The sequence below is a fragment of the Schistocerca nitens genome, chromosome 10, assembly GCF_023898315.1.
Source record: "Schistocerca nitens isolate TAMUIC-IGC-003100 chromosome 10, iqSchNite1.1, whole genome shotgun sequence".
NCBI classification, from domain to species: domain Eukaryota; kingdom Metazoa; phylum Arthropoda; class Insecta; order Orthoptera; family Acrididae; genus Schistocerca; species Schistocerca nitens.
The window spans coordinates 125,824,887-125,851,797 of NC_064623.1; the positions used below are offsets into that span (position 1 = coordinate 125,824,887).

Consider the following 26,911-nt stretch of genomic DNA (forward strand, 5'->3'; position numbering starts at 1 on the left):
ATTGTATATGAGAGAAACTATTATGTTGTCAGACTCTTCTCGGAAACTACTCTCTCGAAATTTGGGTAGTAAATCTTTCCGTGATGCACAACTGCTCTCTTATGGCATCTACCACTGGAGTTGCTGAGCATCTCTATAATGATCTCACGGTGACTAAATGATCCTGTGACAAAACACTCCGCACTTCGTTGGATCTTCTCTCTCTCTTCTGTCAGTCCTACTGGGTAAGGACACAGGGGTAATTTACATTCACTTAAGATTCTTCCTGTGAATCTTAGTCTGCCATCTGCTTTTCTATTGCTGTTTTATGTGGTCATTCCACTTTAAGGTTGCTCTGGATAGTTACTTCTAGATATTTTATGGTAGATTCTGTTTCCAGCAATTTGTCATTAATAGTGTAGTTGTACAGTATTGGATTTCTTTTCCTGTGTGTGTGTGTGTGTGTGAGAGAGAGAGAGAGAGAGAGAGAGATATATGTTACATTTATTTATGTGCAGGGTCAACTGCCAGAGCCTGCATCATTCACCAATCCTCTGCAGGTCATTGTGCAAATTGATACTGTCTTCTGTTGTTGCTACTTTCTGATGGACAAGTGTAGTACCTGTGAACAATATTAAGGAGCCTCTGACACTTTCTACTGGATCATTTATATACATTGTAAATGTAATGGTCCTATCACATTTCCTTGGAGTATTCCAGAAATTACCTTTTGATTCTTGTCATCTTTTCTTTGTTGTTGTTATTACTTCCTTGATGAACATATTAAGGAAGTAAGGTGATAGAAGGCACCCGTCTCTCACTGCCCTTCTGGTTTTCCTTCTTTCATATCCGGTTCAGTACTCTGACTTTTGTATATACTCAAAATTAATCATCTGTCCTTCCACTTTGGACATTACTTTAAGGAATGATGATATAATGGTAATCTGTTTATTAAACAATATTTTAACGATATACTATGCTTTCTGATCATATAGTGGCTTGATGATGGAGTTTGATACTGAAATTAGTAATCATTAGACAAAATAAAAGTGAAGCTATAATAAAAGAAAGTAATATTTTGGATCATGTCAGTTGTTGTTCCAAACAACAGCACGTCAGGAATAGGTTCAAATGGCTCTGAGCACTATGCGACTTAACTTCTGAGGTCATCAGTCGCCTAGAACTTAGAACTAATTAAACCTAACTAACCTAAGGACATCACACACATCCATGCCTGAGGCAGGATTCGAACCTGTGAACGTAGCGGTCACTCGGTTCCAGACTGTAGCGCCTAGAACCGCACGGCCACTCCGGCTGTCCAGGAATAGGTACTAAATTATTTGTCCGCTGATGACCTCACAGCTTAGAACACTAAAACACAAATGTTAATTGTTTGTTATGTGCCCTGGTAGAGTTTACAACTGTTTACAGTTCACGATTGGTTGTTGGAGATTGGGCGTTACTCACATAGTGTATTTAGTGTACAGTGCAGAAAAAGGCAGTGTCCAGAAAAGTAAACAAGTGTAAAGGCAAAAGTTTCACGACAGGATGTTGTGGCACCATACTTGGAAGACAATTATAGCCAAAGACAGAAATTTAAAAGAAACTGGCTCATTTGAGCTGCGGAGACCTAGTCGAGGATTCTCAGTAGATAATTGTTAGCACAGTAGAATTTATAAAGAGACAATGTCAGTTCGTGTGAGGGAAGGTTGATTGGTAAGTACCTATCAGCTTTCTCATAACACTCACAATTTGAAGAATACACATCAAGGAAAAGGTAGACCTCGTATTCTCAGCACTTCATCGTTTGTAACTTGGTTGGGTTAACATCTTCAGAATTCATCTCGAGCATTGTTGGTGAAAAATATGGAGACTGTGTGCTGATTTTACTGACATTTTCCAAGTCTCACACATATAAACGATAAAGGAGTACAGTCAAAGCTTTGTTGGCATATTACAGACCTAATTGCCATATGGACTGATTTTCCAGTTCTGCTGGTGATTTCTGCATCTGTGACCTCATTATTACATATAAAGCTACCGAGATACTGAAATCTGTCAACATCTTGTAGTATCTTCTATTGCACTGTAATCGGGGAAGAGACGCGTAATTTCCAGTTACTTTGCACATTCTGTTTGCCTTATCTCTCTTAATTTTCAGCCCTACACAACAGGGCATTTAATGAGAAAGCAGATAAAAATTAACTCGATGCCTTCCAAGGAGACGGTCTCTACTAAGTCTCTACTCCTTCAAGTCTGACTATGTAAGTGTAGACCAGACATGGTTTAAATTCATAGAAATAGTATCGACATCAATTAAGAGATGTATACCAAATAAATTGAAAGGATACCAAATAAATTAAAAGGGTGGTGCACAAAATATGTCAAAACTCAGCTGCAGAAGCAATGAAAAAAAGCATGTCAAAATTTAAAAGAATGCAAAATCTCCAAGATTAGCAATGTTTTACTGAAGCTCGAAACTTAGGGTGGGTTTCAGTGCAAGATGTGTTTAATAGTTCCCATAGTGAAACTTCGTTTTGAAATCTGGAAGAAAATCCAAAGAGGTTCTGGTTGCATGTGTAGTACACCAATAGCAAGACAAAACCAATACCTTCACTGCGCAATAGCTGTGGTAATGTTACTGATGACAGTGCTACTAAAGCAGGGTTACTAAACACGGATTTCTGAAATTTCTTCGCCAAAGACAACAAAGTAAATATTGCAGTATTCAAATCAATAACAACTGCAACTGTGAGTAACTTAGTAGTAGCTCTCCTCAGTGTAATAAAGCAGTTATGTTTCTTTCAGAGAATGCTGATACAATAGCTCCATTAGAAATCATATATAGCCGCTCATTTGATAAAGATCCATACCTAGAGACTGAAAAGTTGCTCAGGTCACACCAATGCTCAAGAAAGAAAAGAGGAGTAATCTGCTAAATAACAGACTCATATCACTAATGTTGATTTGCGTTAGGATTTTGGAACATATATTGTGTTTGAATATTATGAATTATCTCAAAGATAATGATTAATTGATAAATAGCCAAGATAGATTCAGAAATATCGACCTTTTAAAACACAGCTAGCTCTTTAGTCACACAAAGCAATAAGTGCTGTCGACTGGGGATCTCAAATTGATTCCATATTTGTAGATTTCCAGAAGACTTTCTGAAACAGTTCCTCACAAGCATTTTCTAATCATATTGTGTGCCTATGGAGTATTGTCTCAGTTGTGCAACTGGATGTGTGGTTTCCTGTCAGAAAGGTCACAGTTCATAGTAATTGATGGAAAATCGTCAAGTAAAACAGAAGTGATATCTGACATTCCTCAAGGAAGTGTTATAGACCACCTGCTGTTGCCGACCTACATTAACAATTTAAGAGAGAATCTGAGCAGTCGTCTTAGATTGTTTGCAGATGATGCTATCATTTACAGTCTTGCAAATCATTTACTGTCTTGTAAAGTGATCAGATGATCAAAATGAACTGCAAAATGATTTAGGCTACCTATCCATATGATGCAAAAAGTGGTAACTGACCTTAAATAATAAAAATTGTTATGTCATCCGCATGAGTAGTAAAAGGCATCTACTAAATTTTGGTTACATGATAATTCACGCAGATCTAAAGGCTGTGAAGTCTACTGAATACTTAGGAATTACATTTACAAATAACTTAAATTGGAATGCTCTTATAGATAATGTGGTGGGAAAGCAAACAAAAGACTGTGATTTAATAGTAAAACATTTAGAAGATTAGGATTACTAAAGAGACTATCTACAACTATACTTGTCTGTCCTCTTTTGGAGTATTCTGCATGGTGTGGGATCCTTACCAGATAGGACTGACAGAGGACATCATTTAAAAGTTCAAAGAAGGGCAGCTCATTTTGTATTATTGGGAAACAGGAAAGTGCATGCCACAGATATTGCATGTGAATTGGGGTGGCAGTCATTAAAGCAAAAGCATTTTGCTGGAGCAGGTTCTTAAAATTTCAAACATCAACTTTCTCCTCCGAATGTGAAAATATTTTGTTAGAGCCCTCTTACATAGGGAGAAATGATCATTGTAATAAAATAAGAGAAATCAGAGCTTGTACGGAAATATTTAAGTGTTCGTTTTTCCTCAAATGCTGTAGGGGAGTGGGATGGTAGATAAATAGGTTGAGGGTGGTTCTCTGAACCCTCTGCCAGCATTTAATTGTGAATTACAGACTAGTCATGCAGATATAGATAATGTAGATAGGCTTTCAATATTGTGCACTGATTCTCTAATTTTATACATTGCTCAAATACTTTCGTGGCGCTTTGGAGTGACCCCTTTAAAATAACACTTTACCAGTCTTCTTAATATGTATTTTGGTAACCAGGTTGATAAGAAGTTACAACAATACTCTCTTATTACTCCCCAGTTTTGGGTTTTATTAATGAACAAAATCGCCGCAGTGTTCCATAACAATTACGGGCTGAAGTTTCCTGCTGATGGAACCAATAGGATTTTCTGTGTTTCTGAGCATACAGGTTGTGTACGCTGTTTGGAGTCTGGTGTATGCTGAATCAAATGTTTTTATTGTTGTGATCTTCCATCTGAAGATTGGTTTCATGGAGTTGCCCATGCTTGCCTATCCTGTGTGACCCTCTTCACCTCTGCATAACTACTGCAGCGTATAACATGAACTTGCTTACTGCAGTCAGTTTTTGGTCTCCTACAGTTGTTACCCCCATTATATTCACAGATTACCACATATTGTGGAAATTGCATATTGTAATGTAGGATGCAATAATAACATACGGAAAGTTTCGGTTGAAAATTACGAATTATTTAGGAATAAAGGAGATGACTCACCAAAAGGCAGAAGCACTGTCTCATCGATAGGCACACGAAGAAAAGGCATGTAGAATGAGATTTTCGCTGTGCAGTGGAGTGTGCACTGATATGAAACTTCCTGGCAGATTAAAACTGTGTGCCGGACCAAGAGTCAAACTTGGGACCTTTGCCTTTCGTGGGCAAGTGCTCTACCATCTGAGCTATCCATGCACGACTCACGACCCGTCCTCACAACTTTACTTCCACCAGTACCTAGTCTTCTACCTTCCAAACTAAAAGGTACGTTGATTGGCGAGCTTCCAGAATGCACTTTCTTTTTCTAGCTGTAGGGAAAACACGTGCGCGTGCACACACACACACACACACACACACACACACACACACACACACACACGCGCATGCATGTCTCCTTATGTTGTGGTCGCTCAACTGCCAGCTCTTTACCGGCCCACGGTGAGTGTTCTGGAGTGAGGTGGGGCTGTAGAGTGGGGTAGGATGGGGTGGGTTGAGGCAATGTGAGGGATGGAGAGAGATGGGAGGCGGGGAGGGGTTTGGAGGGAAGCATTTAGTGGCTCGTGGGAGAGTGGGGAGCCATCTGTGGGCTAGCTAGGGGTGCAGGTAGAGGGGTCAGGCGCCAGACAGCTGGGCACTCATAGACTAGGGTGTGACGTGAGATAACAGCACACAACTAGCTGATTGGGGGGGGGGGGGGAGGAGGGAGAAGGATGTGCTGTAAGTATGGCTACGAAAGTTGAGTATTCTTAAATAAGATCAGCTGGTGCCAATGCATTGGAAAGTAACCGGCACACAAAGTGCAATTGTGGCTCCTTTTTCTTTATGAATTTTAAATAGTCTGCAGAGCAAATTGAATTAGGAGGATCAGGCATTTGTGTGGGTCTAGGAAAGTAAATTGTAGAGCCAGATAAAAGGCGCGCAAGACAGGAGGGGTACTACTGCTCATCACTGCTGTGCCGTGCTACTAGTACGTGTCAGTGTGAGTGCACCGAGAGTGGTGTCGCCGTACATGCGTCTTTAAATTGGTCACCGACTGATCAGTGCAGGCTGGCTGCCGGAGGCCGTCTCTGGGAGCCGAGCGTGCGGTGCGGTCCCTGCCGTGCCATCTGCTGGCGACTCGCACATATATAAGTGTGGAACAGTGCTGACTGACACTCTGTGTGATTCTAGTTTGTAATGTGCACATCAGTGTTCCGTGTCTTGTCGAGTCCTCAGAGGCATATTGTTCGGAGGTTATTATTAAAGCCGTATTTGTGCGACTTGGATCACACTTCGGTATTACTTGGTTAGTACATCACCACAAATATATGGACCGGGAATGTACGTGCTTTGACAGTTTGCTACGTCTCTCTCTTGTAGGACTGACACGGTAGCTGCCTTGCATTTCTTAATGACTCTGACCTTGTCGACCACAAACCGAATCTTAGTACAGTCGTGATTTCCCTGAAGAGATTACATGACAGCAGAGACTTGTAAAATTGTGTTACCCATTTCTCTAGCCAGTGAAGATTCATTCTATACCTTCAGATACAGTGTCATGTAGGAGTAGAACAGCAAGAAATACGTAGCTCCTCTAACAGTAATGACAGTTTATCACCTCCCAACACTACATGTGCCAATGTTTCAGTGCATTTTTGAATATGTTTGTTAACAGATTCATCAACACAACAAAAATTTACGATCTCAGTAGCATCTTATTTCTTAACTCATACTTTACTATTCATCAGAATCTTCATCGCTGCTCTTTGATCGTCAGGGCTCCCTGCTGTACTTTGTTTTATTTCATAGTCAGAATTAGTTGAAATACCACCTACCGTATTTACTCAAATCTAAGCTGCACTCAAACCTGAAAAATGAGACTCGAAATAAAGGAAGGAAAAAAAAATTCCCGAATCTAAGCCGAACCTGAAATTTGAGACTCGAAATTCGAGGGGAGAGAAAAGTTTTAGGCCGCACCTCCAAATCGAAACAAATTTGGTCCATTGTAATATGAGACACAATTTAGGTTGAATGAATGACGATACAGCTACAGTAGTTTGGTTCGAGTCGTAAGCTTAGCAGTTAAGCTTTACCAGGTAGCCATTGCTATGCGTCAGGCGCTCCGTCCGTATTTATACGGGTACCCTTCCTTTTTCATGTGCTTCGTCTGGTTTGAATTGATTGCTTATTTTGCTTTGATCTGATAAGTGCCGTTTTCTTTGTTATAGGTGTTTACGTCACTCTAAGCTGAAAATGCATTACTGTACTGTGTCATGCATTGTTTGTCGCATTCTGATAGTGCGTGTTTGCGGCCTGTTGTCGCTCGCGGCATGGCTTGCTTTTGTGCACACTACCGCCGCTTACAATTAAAAAAAAAAAAAAAGAGAGAGAAATCGTCTCATTAGCGAAACAATGGCAAGAGACTGCTATTTGTTGTTACTTACACTGCTGCTTTCTTTGATAATGATAAACAAGAACCAAATAATAGACTGCGTATGATAGAACATGTTCTGAACGAGAGTTAGGCGAAAATTTTTCTCCATTTGAAAATCTTTGCGGCCGCTTCTTTAGTACATCAAATTCTGCACAGAAATTAGTCATCTTAGATTTAAAAATCTAGTCAGTTGCCGTGCTTCATTTCTGACTATCACTGTTAGGCATAAGAATAATACGAATACAAACATGACACGATACTTATATTCTTCCGCGTTTGCTGTTGTCTCACTCTAGTTTCGTAGTTTATTAGGCAGACAGGATTTAAATAAGATAGCAGCAAACACAAAAGAATATGTGGCAAAATGTTTATATTCATATTACTCTTATGGTGAAGAGAATACTGCATGTGATTCACATTTCATCAGGTTCCTATTAGCAACCATCTCTTCTCACAGGTAGGAAAAAATTCAGAACGTAGAGTTGGCCATATTGACAAACATCCCAAACAGTCTTGCCAGTCGGATTTTCGTAATACATTGAAGTTCTGCTACATTCAAAGATGAACAATACGGAATTTGTATTTACTTCGTTGGATAATGTATGAAAATTGTCTTCCACCTTTTTTTTTTTTTTAATTTATTTACTGACGCAGAGGTTTTGGCGCCAGTATTTATCTTTGTGTCTACAAAGCATGCCTGTGTAGCGCTACATATATTCGACGGCAGAAGTTAGTTGTGGCAGCACCTACCGACATTTTTCAGAACTTCCGCTTGCTTTGCACTCGATTCTAAGCCGCAGGCGGTTTTTTGGATTACAAAAACCGGAAAAAAATTGTGGCTTCGTTTTGAGTAAATGCGGTACATCCTCTCCTTTGGATTCAACTTCTTCAGTATTATCTTTCAAGTCAACACCTGCTAATCTGTGAGACCGAAATGAGGAGCCATACTACTCTATTTCACTGTGCCTGTTTGTTTCATTTGTATAACATTTTATTCCATCATAGATGCTGCACTTACAGTTTCATATATGCATTGCAGCAGCAGACACAATAAAAGTAGCAATCAGCAGTGCTTAGTTTGTTGAATGGGTAAAAAATATGCCATTGTCCCAGTTCCACATATCCCCAAAATTTGATTCTGCCAAATTCTGTGCACTCTGAAATCGAATGTTTAATCCAAAGATGAAAGTGAACAAATTTGATGCAGTATTGCTAATATTGTTTATTACTCATCTTGCTGAATGAAGTGCATACCGTGTCCTTTCTGAAAGGTTTGCAGAAGTAATGCACACACCAGTTTTCTAAAAACTTACATTGAGATTGTGCTCTCCTTCCTCTTGTACAGATTAGTAGAGCCCTTCGGATTACTCCACAATATGCCTGTTGGCAAGGTGATAACGACAGTATTAAAACAACAACAACAACACCTATTAAACACGTAAGCTTTTGGTGCAACCCCCCCCCCCCCCCCACACACACACACACGTGCGCAAATGCAGATCACACATACATGACCACTGTCTCTGGCTGCCAGGGCCAGACTGGGAGCAACTGCGCATCATGGGAGAAACAACGGTCGTGTGTGTGTGTGTGTGTGTGTGTGTGTGTGTGTGTGTGTTTTGTCCACTTTGGAAGAAGACTTTCTGATCGAAAGCTTTCGTGTTTAGTAGTCTTTTTGTTGTGCTTGTCTGTGATCTAACATCTCCTGTATACAGTGAATAGCAATGTATCTTTTTTATAATATGGTCATTATTCCAGCCTAGATTTTCTATTGTTTGTTTCCTTTTAAGACCTTATAAAGACAGTTACTGACAATTTCTTTTTTCTTATTGGAGAAAAGTAAAACCATATGGGGGCCAGACGTAGATTGTAAATGAATATGGAATAGAGTATTTTTATTCTCCCTGTATGCAGTGTCAATAACGTCACCTCACACACTTCATTTCTGGCAGCACCTCCTTCTCAACACATGACTGTCCCCCACCACCTCACCATAGTCTTCAAGTTTTATCCTATAGCACTTCTGGGTGGACAAATAGATGAAGGATGTAGTTTAAAACAGTATAACTAAACTTAAAAGTCAAACTGCCCTTTTATAGAGACTGCCATCATTATTTAAACATACCAAGCAACATCAATACAGTCAAAAGAAATTTTTTTTCAAAAGAGCAGAAAATTGTAGTGAAATTCATGAAAGGATTGTTTTAAATTGTTATATCTTAAATCAATAAGTATGTCAGCATTTCCCAGGATTTTCTGGCTTAATTAAGACTAGGTCATGCCACCACAGTGGTCAGACAGTGGACTTGCCTTCGAGAGGACAGCGGACCCGAGTCCCATCGGGCCGCCAAAATTTGGGTTTTCCTTGATTTCCCTAAATGATTTAAGACAAATGCTGGGATGGTTCCTTTGAAAAAGATGACATTCGGCTGAGGAAGCTAATTTCTGTGACAGGTCTGATGACACAGTGCTGGTGGAAGCACGAGTATTTCAGAGCACACCATTCATTGCACATTGTTAAACATAGGGCTCTGCTGCAGACAACCCCTGTATGTTCCCATGTTGACAACACTGTTGAATTACAATTTCTGTGGCTCAGGAGCATTGAGATTGGACAGTGAATCAATAGAAATGTGTCATCTGGTTGAATCATTCGTGTTTCGCATTACACCTGCTTGACGGTTTTGTGCACATACACTGTCAACATAGTGAATTGGTGCTTGAAAGGTGCACTTTGCTACAGACTTAGGCCAGTGGGAGCAATATTATGCTATGGAGGACATTCACCTGGTCTTCTGTGGGTCCTGTGGTAGTAACTGAAGGCTCCATAACAGCTTTGTTCTGTGTGAACATTATTGTGCACTGTCCGCACCCTGTCCCTAATGAAGGTGACATGTTTCAACAATATGACTTTCAGTGTCACGAGGCCAGAATCAAATTCACCCCTTCAGAATCTGATGGAATACATCTGCGATGCTATCAGATACCAGTTCTGCACCCAGAAACCACTGATCTCCAATTTATGGGAATTACATGACCTGTGCTTAGACATGCGGTGCTGCATAATGCTGGGAACATACCTCACATAATGCTGGGAACATACCTGAAATTTGTTGAACTTGTCCCACACAAAATCACTGCTGTATTGTGTTCCAACAGTGGACAAACACATTATCAAACAGGAGGTCATAGTGTTTTGTCTCATCAGTTTATATATTCAATGCTTGAATGAAGGGTGTGCTCTTTTTCCTTTCTTCTGCCATTGCGTGTATGTGTAAAGCAGGCTTGTTTATATGAAGGCTGTCAGTATTACCACCTGCACAGATACTAAATGCTCCTTTTGTGAAGACCTTTTATCTTGAGAACACTTTTAACTTTGTTTCACAAATGGCAGCACAGTTTCAAGAAAGCTTCTTAATTTAATGTAATAGTTAAAATAATACCTTCAGCAAAAGATGTGTGCGTTGGAGTGGGGAAAAAGATTGGAGATGTATGTAGTTTAATTTTTGTAAATTGTTAAGAATGTTAACAGCTTGGCATGCTAAGATAAATTCCCACATTCTCTAAAAAGAGAGAAAAAGATTAATTTAACAGAATCAGTGAGGTATACAAATATAACAACAGACTTGTAGAACCATTATTTTGTAGATTAGATTAGATTCAGCTTTTGTTCCAAGACCCAAAACATGAGATGATTCTCATGGGTGAGTAACATGCCAGAAATTATAACATAAAAAATACAAAACATTTGAATACCCTGATCATTTGTCAGGAGATTGTCAAACTAGGTGAATACAATACAAACTGGAACAGCTAATATTTTCAGAATTGATACGCTGTCAGACTGAAACAGTGTTATGCACTATTAATAAATTTATCAAACAAAAAGTACATAATCTTGACTGTTGTGACAAAGTGCTCTCAGAACTGAAATCTAACAGACATTCTTATTTAAGCTGGCCTAACAGCCACTGTTAAGATATTCATCTATAGAGTAGGATGAGTTGCCTATCAAAAAGTCTTTCAAACTCTGTTTAAACCATGCTTTATCTGATACCAAGTTTTTAATGGTGTCTTTCTTCCACAGATAAATTGTGTTGTAATGCGAGGTTTTAATGAAGATGAAGTGTGCAGTTTTGTGGAGTTAACAAAAGAGAAAAATGTTGATGTAAGATTTATTGAGTACATGCCTTTTAGCGGCAACAAATGGAATGATGGGAAGATGGTCTCATTTAGTGAAATGCTCCAAATAATTAGAAAGCAGTGGCCTGATTTTGAACCTCTTCCCAATGGGCCCAATGATACCTCAAAGGTACGTGCAGTATTACATACAAACATACATTGAAAATAATTTAATGTTTGTGACTTACTACCAATCACAAGAATACTTCACATCTGCTGGTGGTATGAGAGATGGACTGGTTTAGTTATATATTTCTCATCCCATTCAGTAAGTCTGTCCTGGCCTAGGTTTCTGTGCAGCTTTTCTGCAACTCTCCCCATTTCCTAAACCTTGACAATCCTTTTCTTTCTTTCCTTTTCCTTCCCCTTCATTGTTTCTGCCAGAAGAAGAAGCCACTGGCTCCAAAAGCTTGCACATTTCCCTAACTTTAAGGGGAGTTAGAAGGGGAAAAAATTATTTTTCACTTTTTCGGGTTTTTATCTGATTATAAAATTTGCAATTTTCCGAATAAAATGATATGTATGTTACTTATAAACTTGCGTGGGAAGTATTTTATTTTATTTTCTAAAATATAATCTACACCAGTTGAAAATGTTAAAATTTTTACATGCATTACTTCAAGACCTAATAAAATCGGTAATTTTTTATATACAGGGTAGTCCTTTGATCGTGACCAGGCCAAATATCTCACGAAATAAGTGTCAAACGAAAAAACTACAAAGAACGAAATTTGTCTAGCTCGAAGGGGGAAACCAGCTGGCGCTATGGTTGGCCTGCTATAAGGCGCTGCCATAGCTCAAACTGATATCAACTGTGGTTTTTTAAATAGGAACCCCCATTTTTTATTACATATTCGTGTAATACGTAAAGAAATATGAATGTTTTAGTTGGACCACTTTTTTCGCTTTTTTATAGATGGCGCTGTAATAGTCACAAACATATGTCTCATAATTTTAGACGAACAGTTGGTAACAGGTAGGTTTTTTAAATTAAAATACAGAACGTAGGTACATTTGAACATTTTATTTCGGTTGTTCCAATGTGATACATGTACCTTTGTGAACTTATCATTTCTGAGAATGCATGCTGTTACAGCGTGATTACCTGTGAATACCACATTAGTGCAATAAATGCTCAAAATGATGTCTGTCAACCTCAATGCCTTTGGCAATACATGTAATGACATTCCTCTCAACAGTGAGTAGTTCGCCTTCTGTAATGTTCGCACATGCATTGACAATGCACTGACGCATGTTGTCAGGCATTGTTGGTGGATCACGATAGCAAATATCCTTCAACTTTCCCCACAGAAAGAAATCCGGGGACGTCAGATCCGGTGAACGTGCGGGCCATGGTATGGTGCTTTGACGACCAATCCACCTGTCATGAAATATGCTATTCAATACTGCTTCAACCGCACGCAAACTATGTGCCTGACATCCATCATGTTGGAAGTACATCGCCATTCTGTCATGCAGTCAAACATCTTGTAGTAACATTGGTAGAACATTACGCAGGAAATCAGCATACATTGCACCATTTAGATTGCCATCGATAAAATGGGGGCCAATTATCCTTCCTCCCTTAATGCCACACCATACATTAACCCGCCAAGGTCGCTGCTGTTCCACTTGTCGCTGCCATCGTAGATTTTCCGTTGCCCAATAGTGCATATTATGGCGGTTTACGTTACCGCTGTTGGTGAATGATGCTTCATCGCTAAATAGAACACATGCAAAAAATCTGTCATCGTCCCGTAATTTCTCTTGTGCCCAGTGGCAGAACTGTACATGACGTTCAAAGTCATCACCATGCAATTCCTGGTGCATAGAAATATGGTACGGGTTCCATCGATGTTGATGTAGCATTCTCAACACCGACGTTTTTGAGATTCCCGATTCTCGCGCAATTTGTCTGCTACTGATGTGTGGATTAGCTGCCCCAGCAGCTAAAACACCTACTAGGGCATCATCATTTGTTGCAGGTCGTGGTTGATGTTTCACATGTGGCTGGACACTTACTGTTTCCTTAAATAATGTAACTATCCGGCGAATGGTCCGGACACTTCGATGATGTCGTGCAGGATACCGAGCAGCATACATAGCACACGCCCCTTGGGCATTTTGATCACAATAGCCATACATCAACACGATATCGACCTTTTCCGCAATTGGTAAACGGTCCATTTTAACACGGGTAATGTATCACGAAGCAAATACCGTCCGCACTGGCGGAATGTTATGTGATACCACATACTTACATGTTTGTGACTATTACAGCAGCCGGCCGGAGTGGCCGAGCGGTGCTAGGCGCTACAGTCTGGAAACGCGCGACCGCTACGGTCGCAGGTTCGAATCCTGCCTCGGGCTTGGATGTGTGTGTGATGTCCTTAGGTTAGTTAGGTTTAAGTAGTTCTAAGTTGTAGGGGACTGATGACCTCAGAAGTTAAGTCCCATAGTGCTCAGAGCCATTTGAACCATTTTTGACTATTACAGCCCCATCTATCACAAAGCGAAAAAGTGGTCCAGCTAAAACATTCATATTTCTTTACGTACTACATGAACATGTAATAAAAAATGGGGGTTCCTATTTTAAAAAAATGCAGTTGATATGAGTTTGACCTATGGCAGCGCCATCTAGCTGGCCAACCATAGCGCCATCTGGTTTCTCCCTTCAAGCTAGACGAATTTCGTTCTTTGTAGTTTTTTCATTTGATGCTTATTTCGTGAGATATTTGGCCCGGTCACTATCAATGGACCACCCTGTAGAAAACTGTGGATTGCTGTGTTATAAAGGTTAAATTATGTGTTTGTTTTGGTAGCACTGTCAAAAATAGTATCGTATCTTTTCATAGTATAAACATGCTTTGTATATCGAAGTGCTAACGTTTTTCCGAGGAAAAGTGACAAATAGACTGGTAAATCTCTCAAAAAATATGACTCCAAAATGAAGTGTTTTTAAGAAATGTGGGTTTCATGGTAATAAATTTTTGAATAAAGAGAAACATTGTGTTCAGCATGTGGTGTGTGAAGTTACAGACAATGAAATACTGGCAAACTCATCAGTATCTAGAGAAACACCCATTAGTGCTTCGAAGATTAAAATGAAACATAGTGATAACACAGTTTTCTCAAAACAAAAGTCATGTAAACGGTAGGTTAGGTTATATTCTGATACATTTACACATCCTAACAGGGGTGTTATGTGAATGTGTGTGCTGTATGTATGTGGAGGGCCAGTTAGTTTACATGAAGACATTGAGGTATCAAATGGACTAGTCAGAAAACTTATCATTAATTCTGCCAGTTGTAAATATACTCATTCATTTTGGAATTCTGATAAGTGTAAAGATAATTATTTTGAAATAAATGTTAGGTGGTTTTATGGATTGAGAGCTATTGGCAAAGGACACACTGCAGCAGAAACAATGTGTGTCGTGATGTATATGCCACGCCCACTTTGTAAAATCGACAAGTATGCAGGATTTATTGGAGCTGCTGTGAAATCTGCTGCATGTGAGTCTTTTAAGGGTGCTGCAAACGAAGCTGCTGAAATAAACGATGGTATGATTGACATATCAGTAGCTTTTGGGGCACTTGGTAGAAGCGCAGCTACAGTTCTAAGAATTCTGTTGCTACAGTGACCAGTGTGGATACTGGAAAGCTAATAGATTTCCAGATTTTAACCAAACATTGTTATAAGTATAAATCAGGGAATGAAGAAGGGCATATCTGTGACAGAAATTATGGAGGACAACTAGTCGTACGGAGGCCTGTGCAGCTGTTGAAATTTATAATCGATCTGTAAACTAAAGGGGAGTGTGTTACACTAAGTTCTTAGGTTATGCAGACTCAAATGCATATAACAGTGTAGTAGCCACTCAGCCTTATGGTGAAAAGCTTATCACAAAACTGAAATGTGTTGGTCATGTCCAGAAGAGGATGGGTACCAGATTGAGGAAGTTGAAACAAAGTTTGAGAGACAAGAAACTTTCAGGTGGTAAGACCATAAGAAGCAGGCTGACAGACAAAATGATTGATGAACTACAACAATATTATGAGATTGCCATTAGAAATAATACTGAGGATTTGTTGAAAATGAAGCAGGCAGTATGGACTACCTTCTTCCAGAGACTGTCAGCTGATGATAAACCAGTACACCATCTTTGCCCTCCTGGATCTGGTTCATGGTGCAATTACAGCAATGCCCAGTACTCAAACAGGTCATACAGCCATAAACATTCCATCCCAGCAGCAGTTGTGGATATCATAAAACCTGTTTACAGAGACCAGGCAATCCTGAATTATTGAAGAAGTGTCTGCATTGTCAGACTCAAAATTCCAATGAGTCGTTCAATAATCTTATAGTGTCAGTGTCGTCGTAACTGCCGTCTGCGTCATGTCTGCTGTGCAGCGAGCTACGCTAATTTAAGTATTAACTCTATTTTTCTTACTTGTCACTTCTTCTTCCGTGTGTTTTTACTTTTAGGAAGCTTTAATTGTCGAGTGCTAGTAATAGTGTTCCATAGATTTCGTGTTTGTTTTGAATGCAGTCAGAGAGAGTCCGTTTAGTCAGCCATAGTGCCAGTAGTGCTAGTGTTTGTTTTCAATACAGTTCAGAGACAGGTAGTGCTATTTTCATTGTTTTCTACAGGAAGTGTCTAGTAACCACAGTTTAGTCAACTATCAGCCGCCTTTAGTAAATTAGCAGTCTAGTTATAAATTGATTAACTCTCTACAGTAAATTGATTTCTTAGGATGGATAGGATGTGTGACTGCTGTGTACGGACACAGGAGGAGCTGGCCACTGTTCGCGAACAGCTGAACGTGTTGATGGCCGCGGTTAGCTGTCTTCAGGCTGCTGCCTCGGAGTGTAGCGGCAGTGGGGAGTCTGGTTCGTTGCATGGTACACCCCAGGTGTTACATGCTTCACCCACTGACCCTGCTGTCGAGACATCTTTGCGGGTACCGGGCGCGGTTGGGCCACCCTCTTCCCAAGGGGAGTGGCGGGTTCAGCGGCGTTCGCGGCGCACGAGGCGGAGGGTCAATGTGGAGGCTGACCGTGTGGCATCGCCCGTTCTGCCTGTGAGTGGATATGTAGCCAAGTATTAGTTATTGGGAGCTCCAACGTTAGGCGGGTGATGCAGCCCCTTAGGGAAATAGCGGAAAGGTCGGGGAAGAAGGTCAGTGTTCACTCTGTTTGCTTGCCGGGGGTCTCATCCGAGATGTGGAGGAGGCCGTGCCGGCGGCGATAGAGAGCACTGGGTGCACCCGACTGCAAATTGTTGCTCATGTCGGCACCAATGACTCCTGCCGTCTGGGTTCAGAGGTCATCCTCAGTTCGTACAGGCGGTTAGCGGAGTTGGTGAAGGCGGAAAGCCTCGCGGGGTGGAATCTGAGCTAACTATTTGTAGTATCGTTCCCAGAACCGATAGTGGTCCTCTGGTTTGGGGCTGAGTGGAAGGCTTAAACCAGGGGCTCAGACGATTCTGCGGAGATCTGGGGTGCAAATTTCTCGACCTCCGCTATCGGGTGGAGAAATGTAGGGTCCCCCTGAATAGGTCAGGCGTGCACTACATGCAGGAAGCGGCTACAAGGGTAGCGGAGTATGTGTGGAGTGCACATGTGGGTTTTTTAGGTTAGAGAATTCCCTCCCTAGGCCCGACAAGACACCTCCTGAGATGCGGCAAGGTAGGAGTAGACAAAATGCAACAGGGAATAACAATATTAATGTGCTAATAGTAAACTGCAGGAGCGTCTATAGAAAGGTCCCAGAACTGCTCTTATTAATAAACAGTCACAATGCCCACATAGTACTAGGGACAGAAAGTTGGCTGAAACCAGATGTAAACAGTAATGAAATTCTAAACTCAGATTGGAATGTATACCGCAGAGACAGGCTGGACAGTGAAGGGGGAGGCATGTTTATAGCGATAAGAAGTGCAATAGTATCGAAGGAAATTGACGGAGATCCGAAATGTGAAATAATTTGGGTGAAGGTCACGGTTAAAGCAGGCTCAGACATGGTAATTGGATGTCTCTATAGGCCCCCTGGCTCAGCAGCTGTTGTGGCTGAGCACCTGAAGGATAATTTGGAAAATATTTCGAGTAGATTTGCCCACCATGTTATAGTTCTGGGTGGAGATTTAATTTGCCGGATATAGACTGGAAGACTCAAATGTTTGTAACGGGTGGCAGGAACAAAGAATCCAGTGAAATTTTTTAAGAGCTTTATCTGAAAACTACCTTGAGCAATTAAACAGAGAACCGACTCGTGGCAATAACATATTAGACCTTCTAGTGACAAACAGACCCGAACTATTTGAAACAGTTAACGCAGAACAGGGAATCAGCGATCATAAAGCAGTTACTGCATCGATGATTTCAGCCGTAAATAGAAATATTAAAAAAGGTACAAAGATTTTTCTGGTTAGCAAAAGTGACAAAAATCAGATTTCAGAGTACCTGACGGCTCAACACAAAAGTTTTGTTTTAAGTACAGATAGTGTTGAGGATCAGTGGACAAAGTTCAAAACCATCGTACAATATGCGTTAGACGAGTATGTGCCAAGCAAGATCGTAAGAGATGGAAAAGAGCCAGCGTGGTACAACAACCGAGTTAGAAAACTGCTGCGGAAGCAAAGGGAACTTCACAGCAAACATAAACATAGCCAACACCTTGCAGACAAACAAAAATTACGCGAAGCGAAATGTAATGTGAGGAGGGCCATGCGAGAGGCGTTAAATGAATTCGAAAGTAAAGTTCTATGTACTGACTTGGCAGAAAACCCTAAGAAATTTTGCTCTTATGTCAAAGGGGTAGGTGGATCAAAACAAAATGTCCAGACACTCTGTGACCAAAAAGGTACTGAAACAGAGGATGACGGACTAAAGGCTGAAATACTAAATGTCTTTTTCCAAAGCTGTTTCACAGAGGAAGACTGCACTGTAGTTCCTTCTCTAGATTGTCGCACAGATGACAAAATGGTAGATATCGAAATAGACGACAGAGGGATAGAGAAACAATTAAAATCGCTCAAAAGAGGAAAGGCCGCTGGACCTGATGGGATACCAGCTCAATTTTACACAGAGTATGCGAAGGAACTTGCCCCCCTTCTTGCAGCAGTGTACCGTAGGTCTCTACAAGAGCGTAGCATTCCAAAGGATTGGAAAAGGGCACAGGTCATCCCCGTTTTCAAGAAGGGACGTCGAACAGATGTGCAGAACTATAGACCTATATCTCTAATGTCGATCAGTTGTAGAATTTTAGAACATGTATTATGTTTGAGTATTATGACTTTTCTGGAAACTAGAAATCTACTCTGTAGGAATCAGCATGGGTTTCGAAAAAGACGATCGTGTGAAACCCAGCTCGCGCTATTCGTCCACGAGACTCAGAGGGCCATAGACACGGGTTCCCAGGTAGATGCTGTGTTTCTTGACTTCCACAAGGCGTTCGATAGAGTTCCCCGCAATCGTTTAATGAACAAAGTAAGAGCATATGGACTATCAGACTAATTATGTGATTGGATTGAAGAGTTGCTAGATAACAGAACGCAGCATGTCAAGCTCAATGGAGAGAAGTCTTCCGAAGTAAGAGTGATTTCAGGTTTACTGCAGGGGAGTGTCGTAGGACTGTTGCTATTCACAATATACATAAATGACCTTGTGAATGACATCAGAAGTTCACTGAGGTTTTTTGCGGATGATGCTGTGGTATATCGAGAGGTTGCAACACTGGAAAATTGTACTGAAATGCAGGATGATCTGCAGCGAATTGATGCATGGTGCAGGGAATGGCAATTGAATCTCAATGTAGACAAAGTGTAATGTGCTGCGAATACATAGAAAGAAAGATCCCATATCATTTAGCTACAATATAGGAGGTCAGCAATTGGAAGCAGTTAATACCATAAATTATCTGGGAGTATGCATTAGGAGTGAATTAAAATGGAATGATCATATAAAGTTGATCGTCGGTAAATCAGATGCCAGACTGAGATTCATTGGAAGAATCCTAAGGAAATGCAATCCGAAAACAAAGGAATTAGGTTACAGTACACTTGTTCGCCCACTGTCTGAATACTGCTCAGCAGTGTGGGATCCATACCAGATAGGGTTGATAGAAGAGGTAGAAAAGATCCAACAGAGAGCAGCATGCTTCGTTATAGGATCATTAAGTAATCGCGAAAGCGTTACGGAGATGTTAGATAAACTCCAGTGGAAGACTCTGCAGGAGAGACGCTCAGTAGCTTGGTATGGGCTTTTGTTGAAGTTTCGAGAACATACCTCCACCGAGGAGTCAAACAGTATATTGCTCCCTCCTACGTATATCTCGCGAAGAGACCATGAGGGTAAAATGAGAGAGGTTAGAGCCCGCACAGAGGCATACCGACAATCCTTCTTTCCACGAACGATACGAGACTGGAATAGAAGGGAGAACCAATAGAGGTACTCAAGGTACCCTCTGCCACACACCGTCACCATCAGGTGGCTTGAGGAGTATGGATGTAGATGTAGACCAAAAAATGTTTTTCTTGTAATGAAGACACTAAAGTGGGGGTCAGTCATGCTGTTATTGCTTTTAATGATGGCAACATTGGTAGCGTGAAAGTGCTACAACATATGGGAATTAATCCTGGAGCAAACTGCATCAGAGAATTTGAATGGATGGACAAGGTTTGCACTGGTAAAGCAGAGTATGCAGCACAGTTGGCCACTACGGAGTCCAGAAAGAAGAAAAGAAGAAAAAACTTAAAAAAGATCAAGAGGATGATATACAGTATGGTGCAGGGTGCTTCTGAGTGACTAAAAATAAAATGTTAAGCATATATTGAGTTACAGTCTATTAAAACTTTAAAAACTCTTCCTGAAAATTTACATTTTCTCTTGCATTTTTCCCTAAATCTCAGTAACTACTTCGAGTAGCGAATTCAAATTTTCAGGGAGTAATAGCATACGTATCCTGAGTCTTCTGAACTAAAAGAAGAACTTAATGTTATGTATAAATAAAATTATTTAGAATAACATACAAAAAAGTACACAAAATTTTAACTGTGTAATTAAAAAATTGTATTTCCAAAAGCAGTGGCTGAAATGCAATTATTGTAAGACTCAGAACATATAGTTTAATGTCCTGTAAAAGTTTCTTGTCAATGGCTACAGTTGTTCCTGAAATACGGTAAAGTTAAGTCACTAAATTTAACATTGTCAGGATAGGGCGTTCAAACTCCCCTTAATGCACATTTTCTTCTTCCTCCACTTGATGAGCAACACATTTATAGTATTTTCACAACAGCAGTAGCTATTTTCTTACAATTTCTTTTTGCAGGCATACCATGTCCCGGGCTTCAAGGGACGTGTGGGATTTATTACCTCAATGAGTGAACACTTCTGTGGCACGTGCAACCGTTTACGGATAACAGCTGATGGCAATTTGAAGGTGTGTCTCTTTGGGAATTCAGAGATATCTCTCAGGTGAGTGATGAAACATAGAATAATCGTGTCAAAGTGAAAATTCATGCGAGAAAACCATAAAATTACTAGAAGACTGACAGACTGATCAGTATTTTACCTTCAGGAGGTGAAATTCCAAAACTTCTTATAGACACATTCGTTCCTCTTGTCCTCACATTAGTCGTGGAGTCCGAGTGACCTTTCAGACCTTCAGAAACTTATCCCTCTTTCCTCTCTCATGAAGGAACTGATAGTTCCAAATGCTGAGTATAGAATAATACTTTCAAACTGTTTGCCATGCACATTAGGTATGTGGTTGGTATATGGAAGAGATAAACTGCAGTTGAATCCAGCAGGTATGAAATGAGTAATCTTTTCTTGAAGTTTTCAGCTTGCACCCTCCTCCCTCCCAGACATACAAACCAGATACCTCTAGCTAAATAATTTGTGAGTATATATAATTTGCCTCTGTCAACATCATGTTACACTAACCTATTTGTGAGATTAAATTAAAGGAAAGTAATCAGGACTGGAAATTATGTAAAGACATTTTTAGCTATGTCCCTAGGTTGTAATAAAGTTAACACAGTATTTCTGTCCATGTGATGGTAACTATGATTCGCCAGTCACAGTTGCCGAGCGGTTCTAGGCGCTTCAGTCCAGAACTGTGCGACTGCTACGGTCGCAGGTTTGAATCCTGCCTTGGCTCAGATGTTAAGTCCCATAGTGCCCAGAGCCATTTGAACTGTGATTCATGATTATCAGAGTCTATATGTTCCAAATAAAAATTGAAACTTCATGTGTATAAATGTACAAATTATTAGACAATGGGACCAACAACTGACACTTTTAAATTGATGACTAGACTAAGAGATTAGTAATAGGAAAAAAACTGCAAGATTCTTGGCGATAAGTTTGTTTCAGGACAAGGTAAGGGGGGTGGGGGGTGGGAAGAATCAGCTCTCTCTTTGTGAGCATACCAGAAATCCTATATCAACCCAAGGTAAAATAAGATATAAAAATAAAGGGTCAAACAATTAATTTAAGTATCTTAAAAACCAAATGACTAATAAAATTGGAAGCTAAGAAAAGTAAGTTCGTAGTAAGTAGGGTGAAACACAGGGCTGCAACATATTGCCATTGTTGTTTGACTTGTCTATCAAAGAAAAAAGAAATGGATCAAAACAAAATAAAAGTGAGAATGGAAATGTATCAGAAGCAGATAGGAATAAGCAAGGAACATATTCTTTAATAATAATAATAATAATAATAATAATAATAATAATAATAATAAAACTGTAGTTTTGATGTATAGGTTTACTGACATGTGAGGCAGATGTTCCTACAATTTTATGTTCAAAGCACAGCAGTCTGTGAAAGCAAAATATTTATGACATTGAAAAAAGAAAATCAGTAAGTGAAAAGTGTGTGTAGGTGAATTGTGGTGAAAGACTGGATATTGGAACTTCTGTTAGGCTGCCTAGTATTAGTTAACTTGGTAGTAAAGGAGCAAGTTTGCAAGGGCAGATAACTGTTTGACTACGTAAAATAGAGTGGGAGTATGGAAAAGCTAGTCCAAGATAGGATGAAAAAGATAACAGCAACTTAAAAAATGAATTAATAAGTTACCATGAACCCCATTCCAATCTAGTGAATGCAGTGGTTGACAATATCTTGTGACATTCGCCTATAAGGCTCAAACAATAATTGCTAAATAAAAATACAAAATGTTGACAAGACTGTATCTAAGCTGTCACTCTCTTTTGAAACAAGGGTGTTTAAACCAACAAACACACAGGAAAGCAGGGACAACTCGCACACTAGAGAAGGATGGGCAGTATCATTGAAGGAGTGAGCATAAACCGTGTGGAATATGTGTGGTACAAGGAAAAAAAAGATGAAGAAGAGGAAGAAGAAGAAGAAGAGGAGGAAAAATGTTGATCTGGAAACAAGGAAATAAAAATTTGCCACGTGAAGAGAGAATATGGTACTGTGCTGATGAGTGTGTACAAGTGGTGATATACAATATACATTGATAAAGGAACTCTGCATTGGGCCCAGAAGACCACGCAATGCTCTTCGAGAGATGTCCTCTACTATATATCCATGGAGAGTTAGGGCGTCAGTATACAACTCTCCAGGCTGTTATCAACTTCCAGAAGTTGAAGACACTACTTCTCACTTGAGTAGCTCCTCAGCTGGAACTACAAGCAGAGTGTACCCTATTCCAGTCTGTCCACCGAGCAGAATTTCCCGGCTCTACAAGGAATTGAACCTGATCCCTTCCTATGGCATGCCTGTGGCATACTGACTGCATAGCTGTGGCAAGAGTCATAATATACACTTGTGAACAATTGAGTTATAACTATTCTGTTTATTGGGGAGAGAGTATGTATATTGCCACTGTGAATGAAACAGTTTAGTGTATCGTAACTGGAATATATTCAGACTTCGTACTTGTTGTGTGAGAGCGCAGTGTCTTAGACACTTGTCGTGTTTGTCTTAGCATGTACTAACCGGTGAGCCTTACTTTCTAGTATTTTTAATTATATATCATTACTGGTGCCTCTGGCACTTTTGTGTTGCAATAGCAATAGCTTGCAATAGCAAACATTGAGTCAACCATGGTTTTTGGATTAGAAGTAGAGGTCAGCTGGGTTGACATTGGGAATAGAGTGATTGGAAGTGGACAATAAGCTGTTATATCGAAGGGTGCATTATTTGATATATTAAGGTTAATTACAAAATATGTATCGGAGAATTTTTCACGTTGAGCAGAAGTAAGTTTACAGGACCAGGTGTCAAATTACACATGATCAGTGTGAATCCCTATAGTCAGCATGAACACTGGCACACACAATAATTTATAGGTAGCCTTGCTATATATAAAAAATCAGATTTGTGCTGAACTGTCATGAACAAACTGTCACTTCTCTGGAATAAATAGACTCTGATTTGTTAATTACATCTGTGTAAATGAAAAATATAGGAAAAGATAGATTGCTGCTTACTGTAAAGGAGACATGTTACATTGTAGACAGGCACAATTAAAAAGGCACTTACACAAAGCTTTCGGCTACAGCCTTCATCAGCAAAAGAGATACAGAGAAACACACACATTCATACACACAGGCAAGCACATGTCACACACACACATGACTGCCCCTAGCTGCTGGACTTGGCAGTTTTTTTTTCTATGTGTGTGTGTGTGTGTGTGTGTGTGTGTGTGTGTGTGTGTGTGTAACTTTGTTTTCTTTACGGTAAATAGTGATCTATCTTTCCCTGCACTGTTGATATTCCTACCTGGAATTTCCATTGTTTAATCAGTGTAAATAAGAAGGACACAGTTACATATATTCTGTCACTTGAAGACTAATACATGAAGTCAGTGGACATTATTTTTTTATTGCAGAGGATCTTTGTCACCACTAATTATTAATTTTGTGTGCCAGTTAATTAGACATGGTTTCATCCTTTCCTGGATGTGCTCTTTTTGTTAAATCTTCCTTCAAAACATCTGATTTACTTCAAATTAATAAACCTGAGTATTTTGAAAAAGGAGGTGCAGCTTACAGCTGCAGTGTGACAGTTGATCACAGGGTGATTTTATCACTGCCATATCGTGGGTACCCATGGCTCGAGACACTTATTCTATAAGGGTGTGTAGTCATTGGGCTTTCTTGTACCACAGTGTCAAAGGTGTACTGTGAGCAGATTTATTCAAGGAAAATACTACCACAATCAGCAGAGTGAACTGCTCTGGGAAACAGGAAATCATTGACAGGGGTTACCACTGACTAGCATGGCTTTAGCAGCGAACAGGTGGGCCACAATGTAGCAAATGACTCACCAACTCAGTGACAGTCAATAAACAGTAACCATTCATGTCACTGGGAACTGTTACCTCTTTTTGGGATACAAAGATGCACTCTGCACACTGCTCGTCACAGTTACAAAGATTAGCATTGGTTCGGAACAGCACCAGTGGATGCTCGAAGCATGCAGGAAGGTCGTCTGTCTGATGATTTGCGGTACATATTGCCAAGGTGGCAGGGTGCAAAATAAGGAGTGATCAAAAAACTTCCATTTGAAGGCTGCATAGTACAGATCAGTATGCCACACACACACACACACACACACACACACACACACACACACACACACACACACATATATCCATCCACACATATACCCTGCTTGTGTCTGTATATGTGCGGATGGAGATATGTGTGCGAGTGTATACCTGTCCTTTTTCCCCCCCTAAGGTAAGTCTTTCCGCTCCCAGGATTGGAATGACTCCTTACCCTCTCCCTTAAAACCCACATCCTTTCGTCTTTCCCTCTCCTTCCCTCTTTCCTGATGAAGCAACCGTGGGTTGCGCGAAAGCTTGAATTTTGTGTGTGTGTTTGTGTTTGTGTGTCTATCAACATACCAACGCTTTTGTTTGGTAAGTTACATCATCTTTGTTTTTAGATATATTTTTCCCATTTGGAATGTTTCCCTGTATTATATTATATATCAGTGCTTTCCTCTCCCACAACTATCCTGCAGACCTTGTCCACAAACATATCTCCCAAGCAATACATTCCTCCCCACCCAACAACAATGTTACTACCCCCAGACCACACAGAAGCATCCCCCTTGTCACCCAATATTATCCTGGCCTCGAATACATCAACTAATTACTCCGCCAGGGATATGACTTTCTCAAGTCAAGCCCTGAAATGAGATCATCCCTTGACAATATTCTCCCCACACCACCCAGAGTTGCCTTTTGTCGCCCCCCTAACCTCCGTAACATCCTTCTCAAACCCTACAATATTCCCAGACCACCTTCTCTACCCAGCTGTTCCTACCCCTGTAACCGACCCCGATGCAAAACCTGCCCCGTGCATCCCCCCACAACCAACTACTCCAGCCCCGCTACTGGTAAAACATACACAACTCAAGGCAGGGCCACATGTGAGACAACACGTCATTTATCAGCTGACACGCCTGCACTGCACAGCCTTTTACATTGGTATGACGACAACTAAACTGGCTGAGCGCATGAGTGGGCACAGACGAACTGTCCGCCTAGGAGATGTCCAATACCCAGTAGCGGAGCATGCCCTCCAGCATAATTCTAGGGACCTAGGAACCTGCTACACCATATGTGCCATTTGGCTTCTCCCACCCAACACCAGTCCCTCGGAACTGCGGAGATGGGAACTTGCACTCCAACACATCCTTTCATCCCGCCATCCCCCTGGACTGAACCTACGTTAACCAACCTCACTCCCATTTACTCTTTAGTCTTCTCCTCTTTCCCTTTCCTCTTTAGCCATTCACGCATCTTTTCATCCTACATAGTTGCGTTTATTTTTATACTATGTACCTCTTTACTTCTGTATTCATCCTCCTTGGTTTGAAGCTGGCACAGTGCTTACAGTAGAATATCTTTGGCTTCCCTCTGACATCCATGCCTCCATCTTTGCTACCCTCCCTGTTTACCTTTCCCCTGTTGCTTCATAACCTGGGTTGTGAATAACTGAATCCTCTTTCCCTTCTTCCCCTTTTTTCCCCTCTCTCCTCCCTGACGAAGGAACGAAGTTCCTGTAGTGTCGGCAGACTTGCCAACACTACGCACACTAATTGAAAGAGGCGGCCAAGATGCACGCGCTAACTCACGAAGGATGGAGTGAGGTCTGAAACAGGAGACTTAATGAATGTGATAAAGAAAATACGTATCTTTGGAATATACTTAACTTTTAATACATCCTTGTATACATCGTTCTTGATAAGACATCTGGAGATTGTGGCGATACAAGTGACTCTTTATATACAAGCTATTTAAGGCTAATGGCGCCTTGCTAAGTCGTAGCCATTAACTTAGCTGAAGGCTATTCTAACTGTCTCTCGGCAAATGAGAGCAAAGGCTTCGTCAGTAGTCGCTAGCAACGTCGTCGTACAACTGGGGCGAGTTCTCGTACGTCTCTCGAGACCTGCCGTGTGGTGGCGCTCGGTCTGTGATCACACAGTGGCGACACGCGGGTCC

The 26,911-nt window shown here is 40.6% G+C and overlaps 1 protein-coding gene across 2 annotated transcripts in view; it reads left to right on the forward strand.

Moving 5' to 3' along the window:
* LOC126210045 (molybdenum cofactor biosynthesis protein 1) overlaps positions 1–26,911 on the forward strand; it is a 120,398-nt gene that overhangs the window by 27,362 nt on the left and 66,125 nt on the right. For both annotated transcript variants that reach the window (XM_049939152.1, XM_049939153.1), the window contains exons 5-6: positions 11,324–11,548; positions 20,750–20,895. In XM_049939152.1, the coding sequence (XP_049795109.1) occupies positions 11,324–11,548; positions 20,750–20,895 (371 nt within the window). The remainder of the gene's footprint in view (positions 1–11,323; positions 11,549–20,749; positions 20,896–26,911) is intronic.